General features: G+C 40.0%; 3 protein-coding genes across 4 annotated transcripts in view; all 3 read right to left on the reverse strand.

Annotated features, from left to right (window-relative positions):
- The window catches only part of LOC128886747 (fibrillin-2-like), a 36,341-nt gene extending 28,580 nt beyond the window's left edge, over positions 1-7,761 (reverse strand). Inside the window, exons 1-3 of the mRNA XM_054141903.1 lie at positions 7,473-7,761; positions 6,791-6,979; positions 4,049-4,430 (exon numbers count right to left, since the gene is read on the reverse strand). Of these exons, the coding sequence (XP_053997878.1) occupies positions 4,049-4,185 (137 nt within the window). The 5' untranslated portion in view covers positions 4,186-4,430; positions 6,791-6,979; positions 7,473-7,761. The remainder of the gene's footprint in view (positions 1-4,048; positions 4,431-6,790; positions 6,980-7,472) is intronic.
- A 5,927-nt stretch (positions 7,762-13,688) lies between these two features.
- On the reverse strand, positions 13,689-21,057 carry LOC128886751 (uncharacterized). 2 transcript variants are annotated; one of them, XM_054141909.1, is made up of 6 exons: positions 20,275-21,057; positions 19,745-19,966; positions 19,344-19,457; positions 19,018-19,269; positions 15,940-18,591; positions 13,689-15,402 (listed from the first exon to the last, which is right to left on the reverse strand). In XM_054141909.1, the coding sequence occupies exons 5-6, from the start codon at positions 18,589-18,591 to the stop codon at positions 14,755-14,757; spliced, it is 3,300 nt and encodes a 1,099-aa protein (XP_053997884.1). In that variant the 5' UTR covers positions 19,018-19,269; positions 19,344-19,457; positions 19,745-19,966; positions 20,275-21,057; the 3' UTR covers positions 13,689-14,754. The 2 variants fall into 2 exon arrangements, with proteins under 2 accessions (XP_053997884.1, XP_053997886.1); XM_054141911.1 differs by lacking the exons at positions 19,018-19,269; positions 19,344-19,457; positions 19,745-19,966; positions 20,275-21,057 and having other exon boundaries at positions 15,940-18,786.
- Positions 21,058-21,352: 295 nt separating this feature from the next.
- Positions 21,353-26,511, reverse strand: LOC128886753 (G-protein-signaling modulator 2). The gene is made up of 8 exons (XM_054141913.1): positions 26,150-26,511; positions 25,261-25,626; positions 25,034-25,176; positions 24,713-24,952; positions 24,164-24,635; positions 23,863-24,080; positions 23,647-23,791; positions 21,353-23,577 (listed from the first exon to the last, which is right to left on the reverse strand). Exons 1-8 carry the CDS (start codon positions 26,192-26,194, stop codon positions 23,368-23,370), a joined length of 1,839 nt encoding a protein of 612 aa, XP_053997888.1. The 5' UTR covers positions 26,195-26,511; the 3' UTR covers positions 21,353-23,367.
- Between the last annotated feature and the right edge of the window lie 885 nt (positions 26,512-27,396).

Below are 27,396 nucleotides of genomic sequence, written 5' to 3' on the forward strand. Positions count from 1 at the left end.
ATCATAATATAATCCAGAAAAAGGTTTTCCGCCTCGGTATTTGCCCGCCATGGTCAATCGCGAGCCTAATGCGTGGAATAATAATACTTCGTCGTCCGTGATCGGTGAAACGAGCACGGTGCACGAAACCTCGCCTCTGTCGTGCGAAATAAAAAGATGAATCGAAACGCGAGAGTGTAACGTAACGCGCGAGATAACCCAATTAGGTGTTATCGCGGTTCCTCGACGCGACGGAATGACGCTTCTCGGATTAGGCGGGTCTGACGAGATCTGCGATTTCGCAAAATCGGTCCATCGCTCGATACGTCGAACACACCGAGTCTGATCGATGAAGGCTTTTCCAAAAGGAGCTTTAAGGACAAGCATAGAATTCGTTGTACAATTCCATACGTGTCTGACTTGTGCTTTTCATATCCGACTCGTATTCCATACCACGAGTCTCGCACGTTGTTGTACACCAGAGTTTCTTAAACTACGGGTCCGAATGGGGTCACGAGATTTTAATGTAAAGTATTTAATATTCTCTTTTATTTATGTTATTACAAAAAAATGCAATTTTATACTTTTGTATGTTTTTAAACAAATTCTAAAACTGTATTTTTTCATATATATGTATCAATAATAAATCATCACAAAATATTTACATATCTTTTGTTGTCAGTGAAAAAAGTTTAAGAAGCCCTGCTGTACACTAAGAGGTTAAGGACTAACTCCATAACTAACAAAATGCTCCTGAATCTATCGTTTCTTTACACGATGTACTTCTGAAAGTTTTCATTGTAAAAAAAGAAATATGATATATAAATAAAAGCGGGAATAAGTATCGAAATAATCGCCATCCTAATGGGAATTGCCCCTTAATCCGCGGGCATCCCGTCACGATGGTAATTAGCCACGATCCTCGAGATAATCCGGAAGAAAACCCGTCCGATCGCATCGTTTACTTGGCGTCTGTTGATGACGACGCCGCGCAGCCGAAGCGGTTTCGAATTAACCCCAGAACCGTGCACTGGTCAAACGTAAATTGTACACTGGAGTAATTTATGTCCGAATTATGCGTCTCATGCTGACGATGCGGTTAATAATCCGCTTTAGGTTTTTGATCGTTTATTACACCAGCTGGAAGACAAAGGTGTTTCTCGAACCTTTATTTTAATTTCTTTTATTTCATAATAAGGAACATTTTTTTTTTTCGGTAACAAACGAACTTGTGTTTCACTTGTATTTTGCACCCGAGTATCTGTAACACGTACAATCGTCTGACCTCGAAAACAATCAGTCATCAATTTAATTAAACCTTCTCTTCGAGGACGATACTCGCGAATCGTACCGTGATTTTATAATTACTTCGAGTAATACTAGTCGAAAGGAAAGTTTGAAATACTTCAAAAAGATTGCGTATCGAATAAAAATAAATTAGATGTCTAATTAGACCTCTATTAAAGCTGACTACATAACTGCAGTTATATTTGCATCGATATCGAACGCTCGCGATTGATAAGACCGCGAAATAGTTCTATTATAGTCATATTTATCGTCGGATGTACATAATTAGCTAGGTCTCCTTACGACTCACAGTTATTCGAGCAACTGTGATCTTTGTACTTTCCTTGATCTCGAGGTGAAGTTTTAGTCAAAGCAGATCGAAAAATGAATAGCAATCGTTTCCGCGATGTTACAATGTTTCAGAATTCTTCGCGTGTGAACGTTACTCAATTACTCAATTGCGACGAACGCGCACGTACGCTGCGGCCGCATTGAAATCACCACGGATGCTAAATTTAGGCCATTATAGTTTCGACATTCCTTCGTCTCCGTAATGTGTTATATAAATAATGGAAAAATCAAACAATCGCGTATGTTAAATAAACCGAAGGCAATTTTTTAACGCGGTGAATTGACCAAACGTAAACGCTGTGACGTAGGTTCGCGTAAAATAAACCGAAAGCAAATTTTTCACGCGAAGAATAGTTCCTCGGTGTGCTTCATAACGGACAGACCGAAACGCCAGACACGTGATAAACATTACGCTGGTCCAAGACGACATGGTATTACGTCATTCCAATGAAAAAAGAAACTAGAGCAGAAAGTTCCTTGTTAAAACGACATCGCTACACTCCCCCCCATCTACTGTCCCCCATCCTTTAGCAAAGTAAAAATAGAAACGAGCTGAAAACAGCTTTATCACTGGCATTCCCACGTGTAGAAGTTAGGGAGTTGTCAAACCACTAACACTTGCCTCGTGAGAACTCTATCGTGAGTCTGCTCGTTCGATTCGTCTAATTATTTCGACTCCTCGGCAAACACCACGATTTGGATTACCTTCGTGTGGAGTGCCTTCGTGTTACAGCATCCTTCAGATTTAAAGGACAAGCATAGAATTCGTTGTAAAGAAGCTCGCTTAGAAATTAAATACTTTCTCGTTTCGTGGCGCTCGAATCTTTCCAGTGCAACAATTTCTCGTCGGCTGAATACGCATCCCTCTACCCTGAATTCGGTTAATTCAAAAGTATCGAATTACCATATCCGTCTTATTATCCAGAATATACCAACCATCCCACAAATTCCAAGCAGTGTTAGGCACGCGGCGGAACCCCTAGTGATCACGGCAAATTACTGTCTCGCGCGCAGGCGCGATATCTCTGATCAAGAATCGATCGAAGATTGCCCGTTTCGCGCCTCGCTTACACGGCACTTCTTTTACGAAATAACGCATTTCTAAAAACGAGAATCAAGGTACATATTTGCTCGGTCATCGTTTAGTTCCATTCGTTGCTCAACATCTATAGTAAACTACGATACAGAACATACAGTCAGTCCCATAAATAAAGATCTAGGGATACAGTATGTAAAAAATTTGCAACTACATATAAAATTAAAATAACAAATCATCCCAACGAACTAGATAAGGTATTAAACGAAGCACCAACAATAAGGAGACTAAAGAGACAAAACCTATAACATCATCTATATTAAACTACAATACAAAATATACAATCAATCCCATATATAAAGATCGAGGGATACTGTATGTCAACGAGCACATAAACAAATTTGCAATTACATATAAAATTAAAATAACAAATCATCCCAACGAAGTAGCTAAGATACTAAACGAAGGACCAACAACAAGGAGACTAAAGAGACAAGAGCCAACTGACCTACAAATGTAAATGATAAATTTTAATTATTAGTGGAAACGTTGTTGAGCGTCGTGCATATACGAGACACCCACATCAAATTTGCTAGCTGGCTCCAAGAGCCAGTTGTAAATTTTCCGTTAATAAAAAAAAATCTACAGATCTCACGACGGATGTGCGAAATCATTTTTGGGATTTATTTTATTCTAACATCTTTATTATCAAGCGTTACGTCGGTGTGACATTTTTCAGATACGCACCCATAATATTAGTAAATGATTTTCAATCATAAAAAAGAATCCCATAAATATTCGTACCCTCTATGGTTATTGATTAAATATTAGTTTTGATATTACCAAATTGGATGGTTTTTGTTCCACTGCGTTCCTCATTATTCAGTGTTATAATGTTTGGAACATCGTTGGAGACCATATTAACAAATAAATTGTCTTTTGAATCAGTCGCATGTATATAATTTTCAATGTCAGAAATATCAAATTAAGCTGAAGGTATTTCAATATCCGACGAATTTTTCATTATAAGTATGTATATGAATAAGGTTACACAGGTATATATTTATACAAACATACGCTTGGAACATATCAAACCTACCATTTAATTTAAACAAATTTCTTCAATTAGAGGGTACGAATATTTCTGGAACTGACTGTATTTCTATGTATTTGTTACTTCACGCATAGACTAATATTTCTTTATTTCACTAACGTTACAAATCGAATAGATGAATTTAATTAAACAACTCTGTAAATCGTACGCTTTACTATCCCGTTTATCGATTCACACCGGTCCTTCGTACAAGAATCGACGCTTCTATTGGCGCAATATTCCCGAAAATCAAGCCCCCGTATAAGTCGCGCAATAACCCCAGTCGATAACCGGATACTCACCCCAGAGGTGGTACTGATTGCAAAGTATTATCCAGATCCTGAGTGGGGCTGGTGGTGTAACGCTGGCCAGTGGTCGAGACGCCTCCGAGGGCCACGAAGAGCAACCACGCAGCGAAGAGCAGCCCCTCGTTCGCCATCTTCTCGGCCACGATTCCTTTGCCCTTGATCGAACGACAAACTGATCACCAAAGGGGGTTGAACGATCCGTCGAAATTCGTTAGCTCGTCGCGAGGTTGATGGTCGCTCGTTTCACGCGCATCATCATCGATCGCTCCCGAGGGCTCGAACCGTTCAACGCTGCTTCGCGATCGACACCGCGATCGGATTCTCGATCATGGTTCTCGGCCGGCCGGCTGCTTGGTAATCTGACACTCGCGGAATTCTGAAACGGACACGCCTTTTTAAAGGGATTCCCTCGATACCTCGATTCTGGCTAATTGGGACACGTTTGGACCAGAACTGTAGATTCCGGTTATTTGGGTCATCTAGAGTAGTTACAAATGTTGGCTAGAGTGCTTACGAATTTTAACATTTTAAAAAAGGGTGATTGTGTAGCATTGCTTGTCTACTTTTAGAATATATCAAATTCAATGCTCCGTCTGCTGTTGCTTTCACGTCGTATGCGACTGAGTTACTGATCAAACTTGCGATTCGACTGTGCAGGTGAGAGTGTTTTCGAATTATAGTTTAATTAGTTTTAAACAAATAAATGTGCTTTGTCTCGAAATCTGCAAGGGACTTCCCGATAAGAGAGATTCTCTTTAGGGAGACTCTTTTTGCAGGCCCTGACTCAGAGGTGTCTATAATTTCGAGGCAAAGCACATTTATTTCCTACGAAACTTCCCATTTGATCAAACTGATTAACTATAATTCGAAAACACTCTCACCTGCGTAGTCTAATCGCAAGTTTGATCAGTAACTTAGTCCCATACGACGTAAAAGCAACGGCAGACGGAGCATTGAGTTTGATATATTCTAAAAGTAGATAAGCAATGCTATAAAATCATATTTTTTAAAAAGTTAAAATTTGTAAGCACTCTAGCCAGCCGATCGATGACCCAAATAACCAGGATCCACTGTATTTGTAAAGGGATGTTGGCGTTGTTTTGCAGTACTAGAAAATTTATTACGTTCCTTAAATTAAATTAAAGTCAACTGATAAGCTGATACTACACTGTGTACACAAAATTAAACCACGAAGTAGGCTAGGCAATAACTTTTGATAACCGTCTCGTTTTCTCAACGAATACTCAAACTATACTGTTTCATACGAAGAATGCCAATTCATCGAGTGCCAAACAAAATTGCCTCAACATTCTCAAATTCGCATACGAAAGAATGATTTCTGATTCTTTCTTTAAAAAATAAAAAATAAAAAACAGATCGCGATCATCTTTCTTTTTACGATCTCCTCGTGAATATAACGCTTCCCGTTTCATGGTCCGTTTTGCAAGCGAATCGAGAATTTCGCCACGTAAACGGAGTGGAGAGACAACGGGCGATAATTGCCGCGATTCCGCGCTGACTATGACGCCTTTCCGGAAGCACCAAATTAGTACGATGAGATAGATGGAACTATCTTCTGATATAAATATCCACAATAGCTGTTTCGCTGGCACGACGAAAGGCAGCACGGAATTGCGAAGTTGGCTCTCGAGTTGATCAAAGTATTAAAAACAGCCAGAAACTTTCGTAACGAAAGGGGCAATATTAGAAATATTAATCGACGAATGAAATGTATTTTTTTTTTATTCTAGCCATAATTCACCGATTTCGATACAAATCTCCAAGTAATATTTCTTATTAAAACTTTATGATACTTAGCAAAATATTTGATTAGCGAGCGTAGAAAGTTAGGGGATGAACAAAGATATATTTGTTGTTTTTTTATTTTTCTTAAAGCAGTTAAAAACATACATTTTCGAAACTTAAAAACTGGGTAACTTATTACAGATACCATAATCGACATTCTATAACACGTTTAAATTTTATCAAATCTCGCCGTATAATTTCTGAGATATCCTTCGTATCTCATCGTACAGACTTTGAACATAGTATTAGCAATATCCTCGCCAACTATTCGAGCCCAATTGAAATCAGTTTTTCTGATTTCAGGGTTAGAAAGGATAATTAGTCGACCGCGGCTACAGTTGGAAGCCATCGAAAAGAATCTGAAGCGATCGACAAAGATTATACGTGTTCCCTGACCCAAGCGTAGCGATTTATCGCTGGCAAGTGGCGAGCATTTTTTAATCGAGTCTATCCCGTCGATATTCCTCGTCATCGACGGGTACGATCCACTTCCATCGCGATAGAACGTGCGAAACAGACCGATCTCTTTTTGCGCGACTTTATGGAACGTTAACGATAGCCTCTGCTCGGACTGCTTTTACGTTATCGATAACGGGTGAAAGCGGAGTGGAAGAGCGCGTCTCCATTATTTTTCACTTCCTTCCCCGTTTCAAGATCAGAACGTCGAGACAGGGATCCTCGATGAGTTTCTTTGCAAGAAAAATCGACGTTTTCATTAAGGAGCTTTATGATCACGAGCCAAAAATAAACGTATCTGTGAACATTTTTCTGGTAGATCTTGTCAAATATACCAAGGATGACTCATACGTAATAAAATGTTCTACGTTTAGAATAGAATGCTTGAATCGTTGGAAGCACCTAATCGTTTTCCAACCGAAGTTATTTCAATTATATTCTCGGCATCTTTTCAACGAATCCTCGATATCATACCTGTCAACGAAACCATCAACATTACTCCACCGCGAACTATCGGTACTTCACAGTGTGTCACCAGTTGCACTTCCCAGCGATCCCAATTTTATCCATGTGTTTTCGACAACGTCCGATCACTAGCCCGATACACCCCAAGAAACGAAGCAAATCGGAGCCACCCCGGTCGGAGAGTTCAACGAACCGAGACTTGTCGAAAAATGGGAAAAGAAAGCGACGGGTCGGACGAGCCCTCGATTATTAACCTTTCGACTGCTGAGTTCGAGCATACTCGAGAGTAGCAATACTATCTCGTATACGATACTAACGCGAGTTTAAACGAATCACGACTGGAAAATGTGTACTGTGCACAGGAATAATCGTGGCCCATCGAGAGTTAAGATACCGAGAAAAAAATCACGAAGAATATATAATACTCTCATTGACTCTTCTGTGATATTTTAACTCTCCATAACAGAACAATCAACATTGATTACTCCAATTTATGACTGTTTCGTAGCTCGTTCAAGAGCCACGATCATTCTCAAATTTCCATACAATATCATATTTAAAACGTTATCCTGAAAAGGACCAATAGATGACAACCAACTATTAATATTATAAATTTTTGCCTCCCTCGTCTGTCGCGAAACAAACGACGCGAAAGAGCGAAAAATAATGAAAAATTCTTCGCAATTATTACAGAATAAATCGTGGATTTGGCGCAAAGGTTCCTTCTATCTCCGATCGATTCAGCAGAAAAAAGGTTAAAAGGAATGTGTCTCCGGAGCACTTGGCGCGACGATGTATCGACGCGGCACGTTCTTGCGACGAGGAACGCGAGAGCAACGAAGGAACGAGCCCCGAAAAGATGCGCGAACGGGACTCGACGCGAGACTGAAGACCGTAAAGACTAGAGCGGCAGATCGTGGACGAGCTGCTCCAAGAGAGGGCTCATCTGGAGAGAAGAGACGCTGGTCCCTCGTTCTTCGCGCCTTCCCGCCCCTCCATGCGCCCTTTCCCCACCGTTCCATGCTCGTTTTCTCGCAGCCGCGTCCAGCTGACGACCAAGAAGCCAACAACCACGAACAGCCGCAACGACGATCCCAACCCTTCTTTTTCTTCTTCGCTGTCAACGCGACGAGCATGTGTGCCCTGCGCGCGAACGCTCAACAAGGACGGACGATTGGTCTCGTAAAGACCCTTCGGAGACTTCGACATTACCGTGATTAGAAGCTGGCATTTCATTCCATCGAGCTATCCAGGTGAGACTTTTTTTTTACCGACTTCGAAAAGGAGGAGGTTACTCAATTCGACATGTTGTTGTCATTAGGTTGTCCAAAAAGTTTCTTCATTTCCTTAAATAGCAATACATGCACGATATTTTATGTCTAATGTTTAGGGATGTGCGAGATTCCCGAAAATATCCGGGAATATCGGGAAAGATCCCGAGAATGTACGGGATCTCGAAAATGTTCGGGATTCCCGAGAATGTATGGGATATAGAATAATATCTGGGATATCCGAAAGTGTTGTTATTCTTGAAAATTTCAGCAATCCGAATGTACGGGATTTCGAAATTCCCGGGAATCCCGAATGGTTTCGGGATCCCGGAAATTCACGGGAATCCCGGATGTATTCGAGATTTTGAAATTCTCGGGATTCCATCCCGATTCCGGGAGGAGTTCCCGTCCCGACCGGGATCCCGCGCACCTCTACCAATGTTACATTATTGAATTGTGCACCATTCATTTCACTCCATTAATGTTACAACATTAACATCTAAGAAATTAGGTTGTCTATTTATATAAACAATGCCACACAAAATAACTGAGTGCAAGTCACGGATGAAACTTTTGGGACAACCTAATATATTCTTTTTTTTTTCATAGATGTAGATTCACTGTCAATTTTAACCCTTTGCAGTCGGAGCCATTTCGCTACATAATGAACAAACAGAAATCATGCCGTATTACGTAATGAACATGAATTTTTAGATATCGAGGAACATATTTATGTCAAAAACCAAAATTTAATACCGCTCTCTCAGGGCGGACCAAAAGTTCGTGTGTTTTTTACGTTGTTTCTGATTGTGCAATTTTTTGAAGTCGTTACAATTACTTTATGTGCAAGCGTTATATATCATTTTGTAGCTTCTGAAAATCTCTTTCATAGTTAATTTTTTTCGTTTTAGTAAAATCATGGAAAATTTCGAGACTCGAGTACTTTCTCGTCTCTACTAGAAGTAAGAGTTTAAAGCTACTGAAGCACCAAAGAAAATATTATATTCAGTTTATCCAGTGTAATCACTAGACCGCGGATCTTTATGCAAAATAATATCTTCGCGAATGTGCCTACAAAAGTTGAACCTAAATAAGAATATATCTTATTCTGCAAATATTATAACATGAATTGTGCCAAGCTACAATTGCTAATGGAGGATATTGGATACCTTACTAGGTAAATGCGTATTAATGTTTTAGGTGTAGATTCGACCTATATCAAATTTTGTACCAATATATAAACATTCACAGAAATATAGCCGACACGCTCTTATGAGACAGACAGTATGACCACAAACAACCTGATCCAGAAACGCATTTGTCTGAAGGGTGTCGATTTGTTCGACTCCTCGAGTTAGGCATTTTAGGTAGAATACGCCAGGTAACCCCGTTCCCAATCAGACGATACGTTCCTGAATCAGACTGTACGTAGAATATGTGGAAAAACAATCCCCAATCACGAACGACCGATGAAAGTGTCGTAAAGCACGGTTTTCCATCGATTCGCGACGACGGTTTTGAGCGACGACGATGAAAATCGTCGACCGTTCCTAATCCACGCCGCGAGTTGGCAAAGGAAATCGGTGGATGATTAACGACGGTCGTGTTTATTTTTTTCACCAGCGTGTCGGTCCACTTTACGGCCACTAAAACGGCGAACGGGCGAGGGGTGGTTTCGCTGCGTGTTGCACTCCGCTGTTGGCAAAACACTCCGTACAGTGAGTTTTACGAGTTAGGCGACGAAGAAACGCGGCGTGGAATTAGAAGATGACGTTGTTACCTGGCGGATCGAATGCTGTGAACCACTGTTCCCGTTTCAGTAAGTGAAACAGTTGTTTTATGACATTCGGAGATCCGGGTAGCAGCTATCGCGATAGCTCGTTAGTTTTTATACCCTACTGTGAGCCGTAAAATCTTTTTTGGGGGGCATAGTTCGGGTGAAACGCGGTGAAAATGCGTGGAAGAGCACGTTGCAGAGAGCAGATTGCTTCGAAGTAATGAACCGAGGACCATCGATCGATCGACAATCGCCACTTTTTTAATCCCTGGTGCCCCTCGATTGTGGAGCTATTAGTGTTAATGTATCTGAGCTCTGATACAATATTACGCTCAATTCATTCGTACGTTACAATGCTTCCATTTCAATCAAGAAAAGATTAATAATGCGCACAAGGCGAGATGAGACGACATTTGTATGATCTCGATCATGATCTCGAAAAATCTCGGAACATGCATATCAATCTCGAATTTTCGACAATTTAATATCGATCGAATATATAATCTCGATCTCAACGAGATCTTGACTTGATCTTGAGATTTTGACGAGATTGGCGATACAGTTCAAAATGTGCAAACATTCTCGGAATATATTACTAAAGAATTGAATATCAACACTTACAATACACACCTTTGTGTTATTAGGAACGATATACAAGTTTTTTCAGTTCTTAGATTATACTGGTTTAAGAATTCCATTTCACACAGAACGCAAGTACGTTACAAATAGGATAATTTTATGTAATGCAAGAAAACAAAATTTTAGAAAATACGTATTTCGTAGTTTGATCTGTAGTTTAATAAACACAAATTGTCGTGAAACTTGACTACCATTTTACAATAAAAATATATTAAAGTTAATACATAATTTATACACATGAATTTTTCTGAAAACTGATTGTATTCCTGCTAATCTAAATCTAATCTCACTTTACACTTTTGCACTTTACACTTTACACTTTGCACTTTACACTTTTTATATCTAAAGATCTTATTACAAGTTCGCAGCCATTAGCTCGATATTACTCGCGACGAAGGATTGTTCGTCACGAATAATACCGATTACCAGGTCTCACCACGTGGAGGTTGCTGCGATTGGAGACCCGGAGATAGAAGGAATTAAACTTCCTTCGATCTCCCCCTACATAGAATATACACGCATAGATGCATACTCTACATAGAGTCGACGAGCTTAATACTAAGTACGAAACCATGGAAATCAAAGAAAACAAACTCCCATTGATTTCCAAAGTCTATGTCTTACTTTGTTAAATAATTATTTGAACTAAATGGAAGCTGAATGGGAAATCGCGACACGACGCGACTATGTGACTGGACTTACTGAATCAGTCCCGTTTCCTCTTGTTGGATCTGGACTCGAGAGGAAGACGACCGACGCCTCCGAACCAGTCCTCTGAGTCTTGGACTTACTGCACTGCACCGGGAGCCTAGGACTACACCAGCCGGGATACAAGGAGTAGAGAACCGATTGTCTTCCTCTCGAGTACAGATCCACCAGGAGAACGGCAACCGACCTTTCTGTCCACTTGCACAGTTGGTCACTTCACTTATAGCATCAAGCAATAGTGATCGAAGTGGAGAACGATGTTGCGAGTCCAATATGGACGTAACGAACAAACAAAAGAATTCAACAAATAATTAATAATTATTTGACAGAGGACAGACACTCGTACATCCATGGCTTAAAACTGACTGAGATACATGCCTTAAGACTAACCAAACCAAGCTAAGGTATCCACAAGCAATACCACACTACGATAACTAAGGGGAAATAGGAGGGACGCGAGACGCGGACGCGCAATCGCGAGATCCATACCGACCGAAGGATCGTCGAAGAATGAGCTCTCACCCCTCGTGTACCTGTGTCGAGGGTTGCGACTCGCTATCGAAGAAGAGTGGGACAAAGCCAAACAACAACCGCATGGCTGTTGATTCGAAGGGTCGTTGGATCCATCGAGGAAATATTTAGCGAAACATTGATATTACAGCAAAATCATATTCTCCATCATTGTTTAAATAATAAATATTTTTAATAATTAATTAGGCGGACGGCCTAATAGTTTCCGTGATATTGGACCACATAAGTTTTGTCCCGCTAGATCGCTGAAATATCACACTGTATGCCGGTCGGAACTTGCCCTCAAAGCAGAAGCGGCATATAATATTAACAAAAGTGTATTTGGCATCGTTTGTTAGCGCAGCAGTCACGGGGCGTCATATGTGTTGGCGATCGGCAATATAATAAAACATTTTGTTGAGATCTCAACGAGATTTTGAAATAATCTTGATCTCGCCCAAATCTCGGTATGCTAAATCTCGATGTCGATCTCGAATCGCATCTTCAAATCGAGACGAGATCGCGATTTACCTCGTCTCGTGCGCATCACTAGAAAAGATCGTTCATAGATCTAAACCCAACCAGAATTCCATAGGAGCCTTCAATAGGTCTAGTCGCCTGCCTGATCAGATCGCAATTAGAATAAATCCCAATCAGAACCGAAACCTTTTTTCGCACTTGCAAGCAATCATCCAGGATCTGCGGCTGCATTAGCTCGATCGTTGAAGAGAGCAGCGAAAATCCCAAGTATTTCCGTTCCCTCGATAAATCTTAATCTTATCCGCCTCTCGCGCGCGGTACAAGCTGGAACGTTCAACCGTATCGATGGACACGTTTCCACGCGTGTACGTACACGGATTTTCCACACGTGAGACCGATATTTACAAGGTAAATTGCCATCGGTAGTCCATAAAGGCGGCCGTACCACCCTGATCGTAATTCGTCCCGCAACATACGAGATCGGCTAACAAACACGATCGACAGTGACTACCGGTCGACGAAGCGAAGCGCTACCGGTTGCACGACCGCTGTGAATAGCCTGCAACGTCCATGCACCTGTAATCAACGCGCACCGATGCACCTTCGTACAGCACGTTTCGTAAACGTTTAGTTTTCCTGTTCTCATAGTAGGTCAGTTCGTAAGGACGAAGTGGACTGAAAAGTGAAACAATTCGTAGCAAAGATTTTAATTTTTTTTGGTAAAACTACCGAACTGGTCAATGTAACTCGTGTACTCAAAATTACTCGGTACGAATGATTTTACCACAATTTTTGGAAACAGCTGTTGCAATAGGGAATGAATTTTTTTAATATATTAGCTTCTTCCTCCGCACTGAACATTCGCAGTGTAATTGTGCATATGCGTTGATCTAGTTTGGATATTATATCAAGAATTATAACTGTGTAGTATTCAAATACCAATTTCGTAACACACGAACACCGTTACTTAAAATTAGTTTGTTGTAACTGGATTGCAAATTGTTCAATAAAGGAAACTAAAATACAGAAGAGTATACGATACGCGTCGAGTAAAATGGTATCGTCGCTGTGGAGCGCTGTACTTGTTTTTGTGTTTAACCTAGACCTCTTCCCTTGCGTCTCCTATACTTTTGCAATAATCTTTCCACGCGTTGAGGACTGGTCCCGGATGAAAAATGAACGGAATGGATCGGCGTGCTTTTCTTTTCCAAGGTGAGTGGAGAAGCATCATTAAAAGATGCCCCGTCGACGATCCACGCGATGAACTACCAGAGAATATGCAAAGAACAGCTTCTGTTCGAGTTCCTTATGCTCTTGGAAACGCACTGCGTCATTGTTCGATAAAAAATATTTATAGAGAACTACTAAATGAACAGCTTTGTTATTAGGTAAGTAAATACTTCGTTCGCGTCGTACATCTAATACTACGATGCATAAATTATGTAACGAAAGCATTTATTTCCCTCGATACTTAACTATAACATGCAAAATACAGTTAGTTAATTTTCAAGTCATAGCATCCATTCTGATGTTTACAGTTTAATATCAGCCTATCCTAAAATTATGGTGAATACGCAGTCATATAATTATTTAGACTGTTCATGATACGTTTATTTATTCTATTACTAAAAGGAATATGATTCCACTTAACAAAGACCCAGATCATGCTATACATCTTTATGTAGTATAAAATAAACTCCGTGGTTTCTTCGTGTTGAGATTAAAATAAAAAGCGACTAATGTCGTCTGTAAAGAAATCTTATATGAACTTGGTTACAAAGTAGTTTGGTAGAAAATTCAAAATTGCTCCCAGGCGAAGCCGAGACAGGCCGACAGTAAAAAACAGAGTGATTAATGTATTAATCTTTTAAACTGCTCAATAGTATCTACAGGTACCGGGAATAAACTTTAATTAAATAAATGGAATTCAAATTTCCCGCCTGAAATTGTGTCGTCATCTAGCGGTGAACATGCAGAACTAATTTCGGAGTTATGGTCAGCGTCTCTATCGGGAAAACGCTCAAGTTTGTCCTCGAATAGTTCCCTCTGCCAACGCTGGATAAAGTCATTTATTTATTATAATTAAAAAATTAAAAGTTCAAGGTTACAAAATGATTCTCATTTATATTTTAATATTGCAATTATTGTCCATCTATTTGTTTTTGGATATATATATAAAAAAAAAACTGTAAGAATACCTGTATCGGCATCTAGTAGCGATCAAGCCAAACTAATCGGCGACGAACTTGGGCGTCTTCCCGGTAGAGCGCGATAGAGGTAATTATAGCTTTTTTTTTTATATTTATATTACAAAATAAATAGGTGGACAATTATTCCGATATTAAAATATGAATGAGAATCATTTTGTAACCCTGAACTCTTAATTTTACATTTAAAATAAATAAATAGCGCCATCTAGCGTTGACTATTCGAGGACAAACTTGAGCGTTTTCCCGAGAGAGGCGCTGATCATACTCCGAGAATTAGTTCGGGTTATTCACCGCTAAATGGCTATTCGTTTAAACAAAAAGTCCGGGAAAATTTAAAAATTTTTAAACGAAACCTAGTTAAAACGAGTAATAAGTAACTTAAACTTTCTTCGATTTCGTACTCTTCTTACTCCTCGCACTCCTCTTGGTACTCTGAACGCTCACCGACTTTGTGGTACCGATGTACGCCTTCCTGGCTTCGTACACGTCCTCCAATAAAGCTCTCTTCTCCCAGAATGAATCCTTGTGCTTTCCGAAGAGCTCGCGATACCCCTTTCTCCTGCTTTTCAACAGGCCATTCATCTCTTCCAGAACGTGGTTATAGTCTTCTTCAGCGTAGATGATGTTCAACGCACGGATGTTGCTCAGGACCTCTTCGTCGTGCGATGTCTTCAGCCACGAGACCTCCTCTTCGTCCTCCTTGATCTTATAGGACGACAGATCCACCGCAGGAAGTCTTCGAAGCGACTGACACGGTTTCGTCGTCCTTTTCTCGATCTTGGTCGCTGAAGTCTCCAGGCAACAGTCCACAACCGTTCCCCTACTGGCCCTCTTCGTGGAGAACTTTACGGTCTGAGTAGACGACTTCTTGATACCTTCAACGGTCGAAGCTTCCGGCGGGATCTCGTGTTTAGCAATGAAGGCTTCTCTGAGCTCTCGCCCGCGTTGCAGGCTGTCAGGGTTCTCCTTCGCCCAGGCTTCCTTCATCTGGGCTATCTCCTTCTCTTTCGTTCTGTCTTGGGTTATCTGTCAATTGAACCAATCATTCAAAGAATGTTATTCAATAAATGTGTACATATAACAATTCAGTACTTTATTTTATCATACGGAGGCATTTATTGTAACATAAAAGCTTAAATTGGAGTTTTTACTCCCAGTATCGCAACCCGCCACAAGAGATATTCAACCATTCCCCTTTATACGTAACATCATGTACAAGATTAATTTAAGCGGTTGAGACTCGATTAGTTTAATCAGTTTGTTATGTATTAAAACAATTGGGCTCTAACAACTAGTCTTACCACGCACTCTCTACTCTTTACTCTTTACACTCTTTAAACGATTTTAATCTCTTTAACTCTTTGATTCCTTGACTCTTAATAGTAACACTTTCACTCGATCCTCTGTTGTCGTGTCCTTTTTTACTCAGTACGGTGTGCCCTATACACCATATAAATATTGATTGCTTTTCTTTGAACACCCTGTATAGATCAGCCGGAACTGTATTCCTACAGTAATAATATCTCTGAAAAAAATCCAAAAATCCGTGAAACAAAACGATACCTCTAAACCGCTCCCAGAATCAGTGACAACTTGAAGAACCCAACGAGGAGTCTCCACAGCCTGACCTCCATCCACGGACTGCTTCGAACCCTTTCTGGTCCTCGAACCATCAGACTTGGATACTTTATTCGTAATCGAGACGGACGATTTCGTTTTCGCGATAGAGCCCGTGACCTTCGACTTGATCTCCATCACAGCAGCCCACTCTGACTTCGTCAAGGGCCAGCTGTCCTCCAGGACGAAAGCTTCCGCGTAATACGTTCGACGACTCATCGACTCCTGACTAACTTTAGACTCGAGCTTTTCCTCCACAGTGTCCCCTATGCTGTAGCTTTCGTCGCCATTCGAAAGCTTATCGTGATTAGTCCCGATCCTACCAAGATGGCTGCCCTCAACATTGTTCTCCACGTTCACCTGCATCTGACTTTCCTCTCGTTGCAGCCCCAAATACGCAACCGGCAGAATGACCACCGACGTTCCCTTCACCTGGGTCAAGACTCTACCCTTCTCGTCCGTCACCCTGAACTTGATCTTCACTTTATCATAGGACGTCCTCAACCTGAAAGATGCCAAGGTGGGACTCGCTACCTTAACGATCCACTTCGAAATGTACTTGCTCGCGTTTGGTATGTAAACGTTGGACAGCTCTTCGGTGACTAGAAGAGGGAGCGTAATCGCGGATGGCGAAGTTTCGTCGTTGGCAGAGTAAAACACTGGCTGCCCCTTCATGGTGATTATGGTCATCGTCCAAGTGAGCTCCTCGAACACCTTCTCCTCGCTCCAGCCATAACCGAAGATCGTGTACCCTAGGCTAGTATGGTGGTAGCGAGTTGGGACCACGTTGTTCACCACTCTTAACATCTCGTGCTCGGTCTCGTTGTCGAAGACTCGGACACTGTACCTAGGTACATCGACGAACAGATCCACGCCTGCGAAAACGGTCTCGGTAATACGGGGATTCACCGTGAACCTTGCCATAGGCAGCCACTGGTTCGACTTCACGTTTCCCAGAGTCCCAGTCAGTTCTTGCACCTGGAGCGTGTACTCGAAGTCTCTAGTGCAAGGATACACGTCCTGAAGTCTATCGAATTGCCTCAGTATGTTCCTTAACATCTGGGCGGCTAAGGATTCTCGCTTATTATAATCGAACAACTCCGCCACCTTCGCCAGGTTCTCTAGAACCAGTTGATGTTGCGCGTGGCTGGGATCGTGGATCCTCCTGTACTTTCTGATCATCAGCATTTTAAAGAACGACTGAATGATAGTCGCAGCGTAGTGATCAACGGGATTACCATGATTGAATCGTTCCTGAGAAGAGTTTGTCGAATATTTCGTCGTTGTCGATTCCCGCATGTTCTTCAGCATCATTAACATAGGGTTGAAGCACTGCATGCCAATTATAGGGTTCAGGAAGAACACCCTCAACGACCACAAAACTCCTGGCAATTGGTCTGCAGGTAAGATCTTTCTGATCAGCTGCACTTGTTCGTCGATGAAGCACTCGTGGATGTTGTCGTAGAAGGCTTTGCTTCTGTTCCGGATGTTCTCAGGTGGTGGCATGTAGCTGTCGTAGTACGCCATCAAAGCTTCCTGGTACGTCTCGGTGCCGAACGATTGATAGGCTCTGCTCAACGAGTTGCTGATGTGCCTCACCGCTTGATCGATCGTCTCGGACTCGATGGACATCAGTTGGTACATCCTCTTTCGATCTCCCAGCTGGAAGCTCGTGTCCGATGAAATCGTTAGGAAGCAATTAGACTCCGAGCGACAGTACACTCGCAGCAGATGTCTTCCCGGCTTCAACTCCATCACCGTTGACCTCGTTCCAGCAGTCTGTATGTAAACCAAGCTGTAGGTCTTTTTCGGCCTGCGGAACCAGTTGTGCTTCTCCACGATCAGATAATCCTCGTCCACCACTGGTATACTCGAAGAGCTCGTTTTTCTGTCGCCTTCACCTGACATGGGAACTGTCGATGCTCGCGGATCGACGCGAACCTGGAACGTGGAGAAGTCGATGAGAAAGAACTTCTCTTCTAGGGAGTCGGTGAAGATGTACAGAGGTTCGTTTCTGGTTGGGGACATTTTCTGGGGCCAACAGTGGACGTCGACGAAGTCTGGTTCTTTGGACGGAGAGCTTCTTTTGCTACCCGTTCTGCTACCTTTCTTCGTCTCTGATCGGTGATCCTGCAGCCTGCTGGTTAAACGATCCGAGACCTTTGCAGTGTATTGGAATAAATCTAGTTTGTAGAAGAAATGGACGTCCCTCACGTAGGGCTCCATTTTGTTGAAGTCTACCCAGAAACTAATGTCCACTGGGAGGTCTTCTGAAGTCTTCTTTTGGGAATCTTTTGGTGTCTTCTTCGAGGATTTTTTCGACGTCTTTCCTGAGGATTCTTTTGACTTATCGCGATGTTTTCTCTTCCGATCAGATTTCTCTGAAGTGGTTCCGCGATCGATTTCTTCTTTTTGGAGGTGTTCTTCCATATCTGCGTCGTTGAATCTGTCGATGACGCTCTTCTCGAAGGTTTTCAGGGGGCTGACAACTTTCAGGGAGCGAATCGGGACGAAATACTCGACTGGATCGATTATACCCTCCTCGATAGCCCACTTTAGCCAACGATAGAGTTTCCATCTCGGCAGAGGTGGCTTCATCTGTGACGTGCAGCATGATTATTTTAATTAAATGTGGCTGGTTTAACCCTTTGCACTCGAGGCCTTTTTTTCTGGTATCCGCCAGCAACTCGAGATGTTTCTTAGCATTCTATTGCCATGAATTCTAAGCTACCTAGATTTGAGAATAAGGTCACCTTTACCTCGTCGACAATCATTTTATTGACACTTTGATCTGCAAAGAAATTAAACATAAAGAAACATTAGGTATCGTAGATTTGCTGCGTGAAACCTAATGGTGACTGGGTGTCACCTCTCGAGTGCAAAGGGTTAATATCGTAAACGGAATCAATTAAATAAATTGAAAGCGAATTTGTCACAAGATTGGATGATATACGTCTTTAGGGTCCAGAGGGAGGTCGCGAGTCTGGGCAACGTAAACAAAATGGCTCCAACAGGGAGACAAACCAGGCACTGCCTCGGAAGATAACGTCTTCATATTATCCAAACCGAGAAACAAGGTGACTGGTTGCGGTTTGCTCAACGCTGTTTGCTTTTTAACGCGATCCTTGGATTTTTTCGATGGACTGCTGTCCTTCGACTTCTTCGACCGATCGGTGCTCCTAGTCTTCCTCGACTTCTCGGTCTCCTTGGACTTTTTGGTCCGTACAGTGTCCTTGGACTTCTTTCCATCGCTGCTCATCTTGGACTTCGAAACATCTGTTACCAAAACGTTGAAACTATAAACGGATTGTAAGAGCAATAAATACGATCGACGCAGAAGCAACACTGACTCTCCTGTTCCGTGGCTTCCGGTTCCCATTCGAAATGGTCCGCATACTTTCTCAGAAAATCCCATTTGTCTCTGGGAGACAGGTAGTCGATCTTCAATCGTAAACAGACCCATCCTGAGTTGCATAGAAAATTGCAATTACATCGTGAAAACACGAAGATATTGATTTTTAAATAATAATAGAACTCTGGCTCTTTATAATATTTATAAAATGCGATCTAAATTATCTCTGCTTTAGATTTTACTCTTATGTAAATTATTTAAATTAGTTGCAAGTACAATTTCAGATACTTTATAACAATTATTGCCAGATTTTGTTCTTTTTTTTTTTTATTAGAAAATCCATCGTCAAAAGGTTTGTATTTCTTCCGTTACGATTTGATGCTACTACTCGCGTTTTACCAGTTAGACAGCTGACAGGATGAAAATCTACGATCTCACGATGTCGAGACCACGTCAGGGAGCAGAGTTTCAGCAAAGCCTTCGAAAGAAGCATTGGCCACAATTCATGATCGTTAGCAGTCCGAGGTAAGACCGGCAACCCTTCGACGTTCACTGGTATCATGTCATCCACTACGATACGACGCCATGCTCCCAGAAAGTACAGTCTTACGATGTACTTTCCTTATATAAAATATATTTATTGCGCATTTTAAATTTTAAATGGATTCACGGTTAATTTCTTGCAAAAGAAAGTGGCGGAGAAAAATAATAAAATAAATAGGAGGATAGAGGATTGAAAACTATTATTATCATTATAATGGTAATAGTATTAGAAGACAAAAAATAATAACGAGAATAATTTCTGACCACAGATCTGAGATGTAATTATTTTTCTTTTTCGAGTGAAATAGAGTAAATTTAAAATATATTAGCATAATTTTAATTGGATATATTATAATATGTTGGGGTTGAAAAATCATTGAGAATACCATTTGGATTCACGATAGGCCGATGTTGCGTCCCTTTACCAGCTTTGCACATGGAATACACATTCATCCAGCCTTTCCAAGATTGGTACCGTCCATTCCAAATGAAATTACCGTTCTCGCCACTTATTTCCAATCCATCTCGACCGCAATACTGCAGGTTTATTAACGCAGAGATAAACCATCGCGCGAACTGAAAGTTGCTCTTTATTTAACCACGATTACACGCGAGCTTGTTCTTGAGTCACGTACCAATTCTGGCTCGTACTATTTTATACGCAAGAATTAGAACTCTCATAGAAGTATGTAAAGTTCAATTTACCTCACTGTGCAATATATGTTTGTTGTTTGTAATTAGATCTGGATATTCAGGGTTGGCGACGAACAATGTTAATGGTTCCTAAATTTATTTTCAATTTATTGCTTTTATTAATGATTAAAAAATACAAACGTTACAATTATTTGAATGACTAAAATGATAAACACAGTTCGAAAGTAAAAAATAAAAAAAAAAAGGATTAACGATAAACGTTAAAAGTACATCCTGTGATTTCTTTAAAAATAAAATAAGAAATTTGAAATACTAACACAAGGACTAATTTAAAAAGTTTAACCTACGGTTAAATTTCTCAAGTTCTTTGGTCTTATCCACGAGTATGGGGTCAAAGACAGTGGTAGCTGAACCAGTTGCGTGTCCAGAAACAAACCGTTCGTGTCACCTACGATTAATGATACGAATAAAGCTCTGAAAAGACGTATTCTAATACTGGTTACTTTTAGGAGATCCCCAATTTTCTTTATTTAACGCTGCGTCAGACCATTCTTGCCATAATATGGAATCGACGGTAATAGAAGCTTCAAATTCAGATTCTGCAGCTCTCTTGGATTTTGCAGACATATCTGAAACTCGCTACTATTGACGAATGCAACGCTAGTTCTTTTTATAAATCGATAATAATTAATGTAAACACGATGTAAGAATTGTTCGAGTGAAAGGTGAAGGGAAATTAATTATAGAGGCGTTAAAATGATCTTAAAGCCTTCGAGACTTTAAGATTCATTTTTACGACTCTTGTGTGAATTCTGAAAAAAGTATATATTTATTGAATCTTTGTATTATACATAACTATATGAAGATGAAATGCGAATCTACGTCAAAAACAGATTTTTATAAAAAATGCCATCGCACTCGTTAAGAAACTAAACGTATGGAAGATATATAATCCAGTACAAATGTAACTTCTACAAAAAATAATATTCTCAATTTAATTGTTTCTCACTCTCCGTCTCTTTCTCATTATATCAACTCAATAACGAATCAATATTTACATCAATCCTATTAATGATGACGATGAGCGACGAGCTTGTACGTTTACACAGTTAAAACGACGTTTAACTCGCTGGTTCACAGTTATATATTTTTCCCAACAACAAGAAAAATAACACTACTCGTACATCAAGGAATTACCATTAGCCCTCGTTTGCAATTTTGTACGATGCTAAATAACTATTTTTTTGTTCTCTTTAACAATATTTAAGATATAGCTTTATAGTCCCTCGATCAGGCTCGGTTTAGTTTTATAGTCGGTTTTATAGTTAATTTTTTAGTTTTATACAAGTAGGCGTGAAGTGTTTTAACGTCTAAAAACACACACTTATTAGGTCGTCGATAGAATCTCATAAGTATTAAGGCAATGTTCCATTCTTCCTTTCGGTTTTTTGTTTGTTTGATTTTTTTTAAAGGTACATTAAAAATTGTTGACTGAAGCGTTTTTTGTTACATTTCCTTTTCTAATAATTGTCTTATCACGTATTCAGAGATAAATAACGTCGAGAATTTACAATAATTTATAAGTTACTTATCCGACAGATAGGTTTAAGGATATAAATACAATGGAGTATTCAATGAAATATTGAATATGCATCTTTAATGAACGTGTCGCTGTATTATCATATTTCAAATTGTTTTTTGGAACACAAGGAGATCGGGCGATACATTACACTGTATCAGATTGTAAATCAGAGAATCCGTGTAAATTAAATTCTCCTGTATATAGTTAAGTTTTGTTAATAAGTGTTAGCGCATTGGAGTATCGTTATTACCGTACAATTTAATTAGTTAGGTTAGGTACTATTGGAATTAATGTTCACTCAATTACATCATACATAACAGATCCAGTCCCATCGTAAATACTCGATCAACATTCCATATACTTGGAACGAGCGAAGTACATGGAAAGATAAAAATGGTAACGCTTGTCATAAATTATTATAATTATACGCGTTACCAATTCGATTGATCCGAGAAAACCGCTCCGCTTCGACGTACGTTCTTCAACGTATAATAGAGAAACAGTAAATACACGAAGGTATATACGAGTAACAATGACCAACAACTTCCTTCTTTACCCTCAGTATTTAGCTTCCAACGCATCAATGTTTGGCACCAGGTAAGCAGACGGTACGCTAAAGCATACTTTTCCGCCATTTGCAAAAATAATCGGTGACCAAATAAATTGTATAACGTTTGATATGTAAAAGATAACGCCAGGATCGGTAGACCTTCGGCACGCGATACTCGATAATGTGATAACTCTTTTATTAAGAAGGAATGTCCGTGCCATTCATGCTCTCAGCCTGGCAGTGCTCATAATGACATACATTTGTTCTGGTCAAGAATGAATAGTTTTTTCATCATGAATTATTATATGCTGTAAAACGATATTACACTTGAAAAATACTAAATATAAAATTATTCTCTACCCAACGTTGCGTAACGTATCCCGAGCGTTTGAACGCATTACTTAGGCTCGTATGTACAGCATTTGGCACCATATTGCAGACACTCAAGTAATGAAAAAGAAAGTTCGATTCCAAGTGAAAAGTGTAATAAAAGAACTAATACCAATGGACGGTATGGTAATACCTTACAGTTTCCTAGAGTTTGATTTCATAAACTGTAAATGGTCAAATTAAGCACTGAACTTTTCGTAAATACTAAACGAAACATGGAATTGCGTGTACAAGTTGCAGAATTCCAAACATATAGTGGTACCACAGGGCCTTACGCGCTCTTTCTTAAGTCGCTTTCCGCCATTAGTGTTTTAATAAGTTTTTCCCAGGTCCTGAAGCTCTTTGATCTTCCATTCGCCCCGCCTGAAGTCTTTGAATTAAAGCGAAGAGATCTTCTTCGGGAACTGTCGAGCCTGCTTGAGTTCCATTGGATCTTTGGCCGTGTTCCTCTTCTGCATCTTGCACAGTCGATGGCGCGGGTAAAGGACTCCGTTGGTCTTCCAAACGTGAACCCTATTTAAATAAATCATTAAACTTTATACACAGACATATGACAAAGTTCCTGTAAGGTACGGTACATACCTGGCACCTTACAAGCATCTCAATGAAGGAATCATCAGCATCCTGATCAGTATTTAAGCCAGGTAAGTAAGGCAACGTCACCCGTTGCTCATCCATTCTTTTACTTTGCATTCCAGCAATGAGTTCTAATAAATCTTCCCCGTCTCTGAAAATAGAATCAATATACTTTAATGTATAATAGTAACAACGAATAATGTCATTTGTTATAATACATACTTATCGTCCGAATCGCACGGTTCAGGCGTGATCGTTCTAAACTTCTGACAGCGATTCGTATTTAATGTACAACGTTGATCATCCATTCTGCCGGATTGAAAACGTGATAGAAGATCGAAGAAACTATCTTCTTCTTTTTGACTGACCTGTGACGTGACGTTATTACTTTTGTCTGTTTGAGATTCGGCTTGTTCTTTCAATTTTGCGTCCGGTGTAAGCTGAATGCAATTTTAATTATGTTATAAATTTATAATTATTGATTTAATACTACCTATAAATTCAACTCATATAATCAAATTACCTTGATAAGATCCAAATTGTCCATACTTTCACGTCTAAGTCTATATCTACATGGTGATGATATATTAACGTTTGATCCTGTATTGGTTGAAAGTTTATGCGCAATATTTTCTTTATTATTCTCTTGTTGGCCTTTTTCCAGACCCAAAATCTTTTGTAAGTCATCGACGTTCATTTGCGCTGTAGCTTGTCCCATGGGATCTTCAAGTTCTTTTGATATATTTAAATGGAGATTGGCATAATGTAGTGCCTTTTCATGATTGCCCATTGCTGCATATGCATTACCCAAAGACCAACAAGCACGGCCTTCACCTACGCGATCTTTAAGTTGTTGCGCTATTTCAAGATGCCACAAATGATATTCTATTGCAGTTGGATAATCTCTAAGGAGAGTATATGTATTTCCTAAAGAGTAACATGCTTGTGCTTCTACTTCTCTGTCTCCTAAGTCTTGTGCAAGATCTAAGGTTCTCCTAGATTAAAGTAGTATTTAATTTTAATTGTATATTAATTTATCAAACAAATAAAGAAACGTAATGATGGCACATACTTGTAATGTTGTGCAGCCTTTTCAAATTCACCAAGGAATATATGAGAGTTTCCTAAATTACTATTTGCTCTTCGCTCTGCAGCTTTGTCTCCAAATTCCCTGGCAATTTTTAATCTCTCATTGTGATAATAAATTGCTTGCTGAAAGTCACCCAACAGGTAAAATGTATTTCCCAGATTTCCACATGCTCTACCTTGTGCTGCAGAATCTTCCAATTCCTTCATTAAATCTAAATTTTCTCTATAAAAGAATTTGTACCATTTACACATTGGATATATTGTACTTTTCAACTTCAAAACATTCATGACATGATTTTCTTACTCATAATAGCATACAGCTTGCTGTAAACACTGTCTGACATCCTCAGAAAATTCTCCAGGATCTTGATGACCTACTCTGCCAGCTTGCTTCCCTTTAGCATGATAAACATTTCCCAAGTTGTATAATGCTCTCCCTTCGCTAAGCTATGTAATGATATATATTTGTTCATGAATAATTAGGGAATATAAGAAATCACAAATAAGTCTGTGCAATATATTTATACACACCTTATCTCCAATTTCCCTAGAGATCTCCAAGTGCCTTTTGCAACAAATCATAGCTTCATCAAACTTTCCCATAACTTTCAGTGTATTTCCCAAGTTTCCACTGGATTTAGCTTCCCCTAATTTGTCTCCCATTTTACGTGCAAGCGTCAAATCTAATTTATGATAATTCATAGCTTTTACATAATCTCCCAGGTAAAAATATGCATTTCCCAACTGGCTGTAAATTGCACTTAATATCCGCAAATCATCTGTTCCGGCTTGGATTGCAGCTTGAAAGAATGCCACCCCGGATTTGCAATCTCCAGCCTTGCACAGACGTTCACCCTCCAATGCCAGTTCAAGGCACATGTTCCACCTTTCGCTATTCTGTTAATTACAAGAAGACCGTCTATCTTATACCTACCTACTGTTCATTCAAATTGTGTATTTGACAATGTAAAATATATAGACTAAAGGACTTTGTTTAGAAAAAAAATATTGAAAGGGTATTGGAATGATAATGGGAGTGGCTGCATGTACAAGTCTAATGAACTGATTGCAGACAAGAGCTTATGCTAATGTTTCACATTTCATTCTGGCAGTATACTAAACGAATAACATGTTCATGAAATATACTCAGAATGTTTACTAAAGAATACGTGAATAAATATATACGTATAATAGAGTGATTAAAGAAAAAACGTGTATAGTGGTATAACATTTTTTTATTTCTATGAGAATATATTTTGTATTGTACACAGAAGTCTTTGTAAAGTTAAAGAGAAATAATAATTGCGGTAATATGAAACAAACAATCCACGAAAAAACGTGTGTATTGAACGTAGTGATCCGATGACAAGTCCAGCATGAGTCACGCAAGGAAAAGTAGCAATTAATGTGGTTCACTTACTTGCCCTTCTGATGATAAGTTTTCAGCGCTCGCACTCAGAGACATCGTGCTCCTTTAACCTTTGTTCCCTTTACAAATTAACAATCGATCCTTGTTACTTTATGGCCGTAAATAACGCGATTTTTACGTGCACGGTAGGCGATTATTTGGGGTACGGTAATGATTCGGTGAACACGATTTTTCACGCATTGTGATCCTTACGTTTTCTGTTTCACAACTTGTTTTCTCACATAATCGAATCAGTGCGTTTTTCGCGAATAAAATGCGCGTCCCTTATCTTATCCCTCTACTCCTATACCGACCGCTGCACTTTCCGAATGCAACTGACCGAAAAGCGTCCAAACAAATGGCGCTTGATGCAATACGCTCGCGTAATATCCAATCGTTGTTCATCGGTTATTCGGTAACAAAATGAAATTCCCCGTACGAAGTTTTTCGTTCATGCATAACAGGAATGGACAAAATGTTATTTAAATAAAAAGCAAGCTCTCAGAAGAAAAACAGAAGCATACAGGGAAATAAAAGGAATGCATCTCATATTATTTTATTTCAATTAAAAACATCCACTAAATGCAGGCAATTGTGTTCATCAATTATTTGTTATCTATTTGTAAATAATTTATTATTAATTATGTACAAGACTGAATCAATAGCAACATTCAAGAATCATTGTTGCTACGATTTCGATTGAAATAAATAATACATATATGTATACCATGAAATTCATGGTATACAGGGTGTCCCAAAAGTCGGGGAGGAGCCGGAAATGGGGGGTAGCTGAGACGTTTCGGAACAACAATTTCCTTTGCAAAAATGTCGGATGGGGCTTCGTTAAGGAGATATTAAGCGAAAACCCCGACCAATCAGAGCGCGCGTAGACCGTTGGAGCGGCCGCGGTAGCGAAGGCTACGCGCTAGGCGGCAGCGAAGGCTACGCGCTAGGCTGCAGCGTCAATGTCCTTCGGTGCACGTCGAGTCACTTGTTCGCGTACAAGCGCGGCCGCCAGCGCGTAGCCTTCGCTACCGCGCCCGCTCGAACGGTCTACGCACGCTCTGATTGGTCGGGGTTTTCGTTTAATATCTCCTTAACGAAGCCCCATCCGACATTTTTGCAAAGGAAATTGTTGTTCCGAAACGTCTCAGCTACCCCCCATTTCCGGCTTCTCCCCGAATTTTGGGACACCCTGTATATGTAATACAGTGGCTCGAGCTTCGGGATTTATCCGCAAGATGTTGTTACTTATGTCA

Source organism: Hylaeus anthracinus, unplaced genomic scaffold (genome assembly GCF_026225885.1).
Source record: "Hylaeus anthracinus isolate JK02 unplaced genomic scaffold, UHH_iyHylAnth1.0_haploid 11985, whole genome shotgun sequence".
In the NCBI taxonomy this organism is placed as follows: Eukaryota; Metazoa; Arthropoda; class Insecta; order Hymenoptera; family Colletidae; genus Hylaeus; species Hylaeus anthracinus.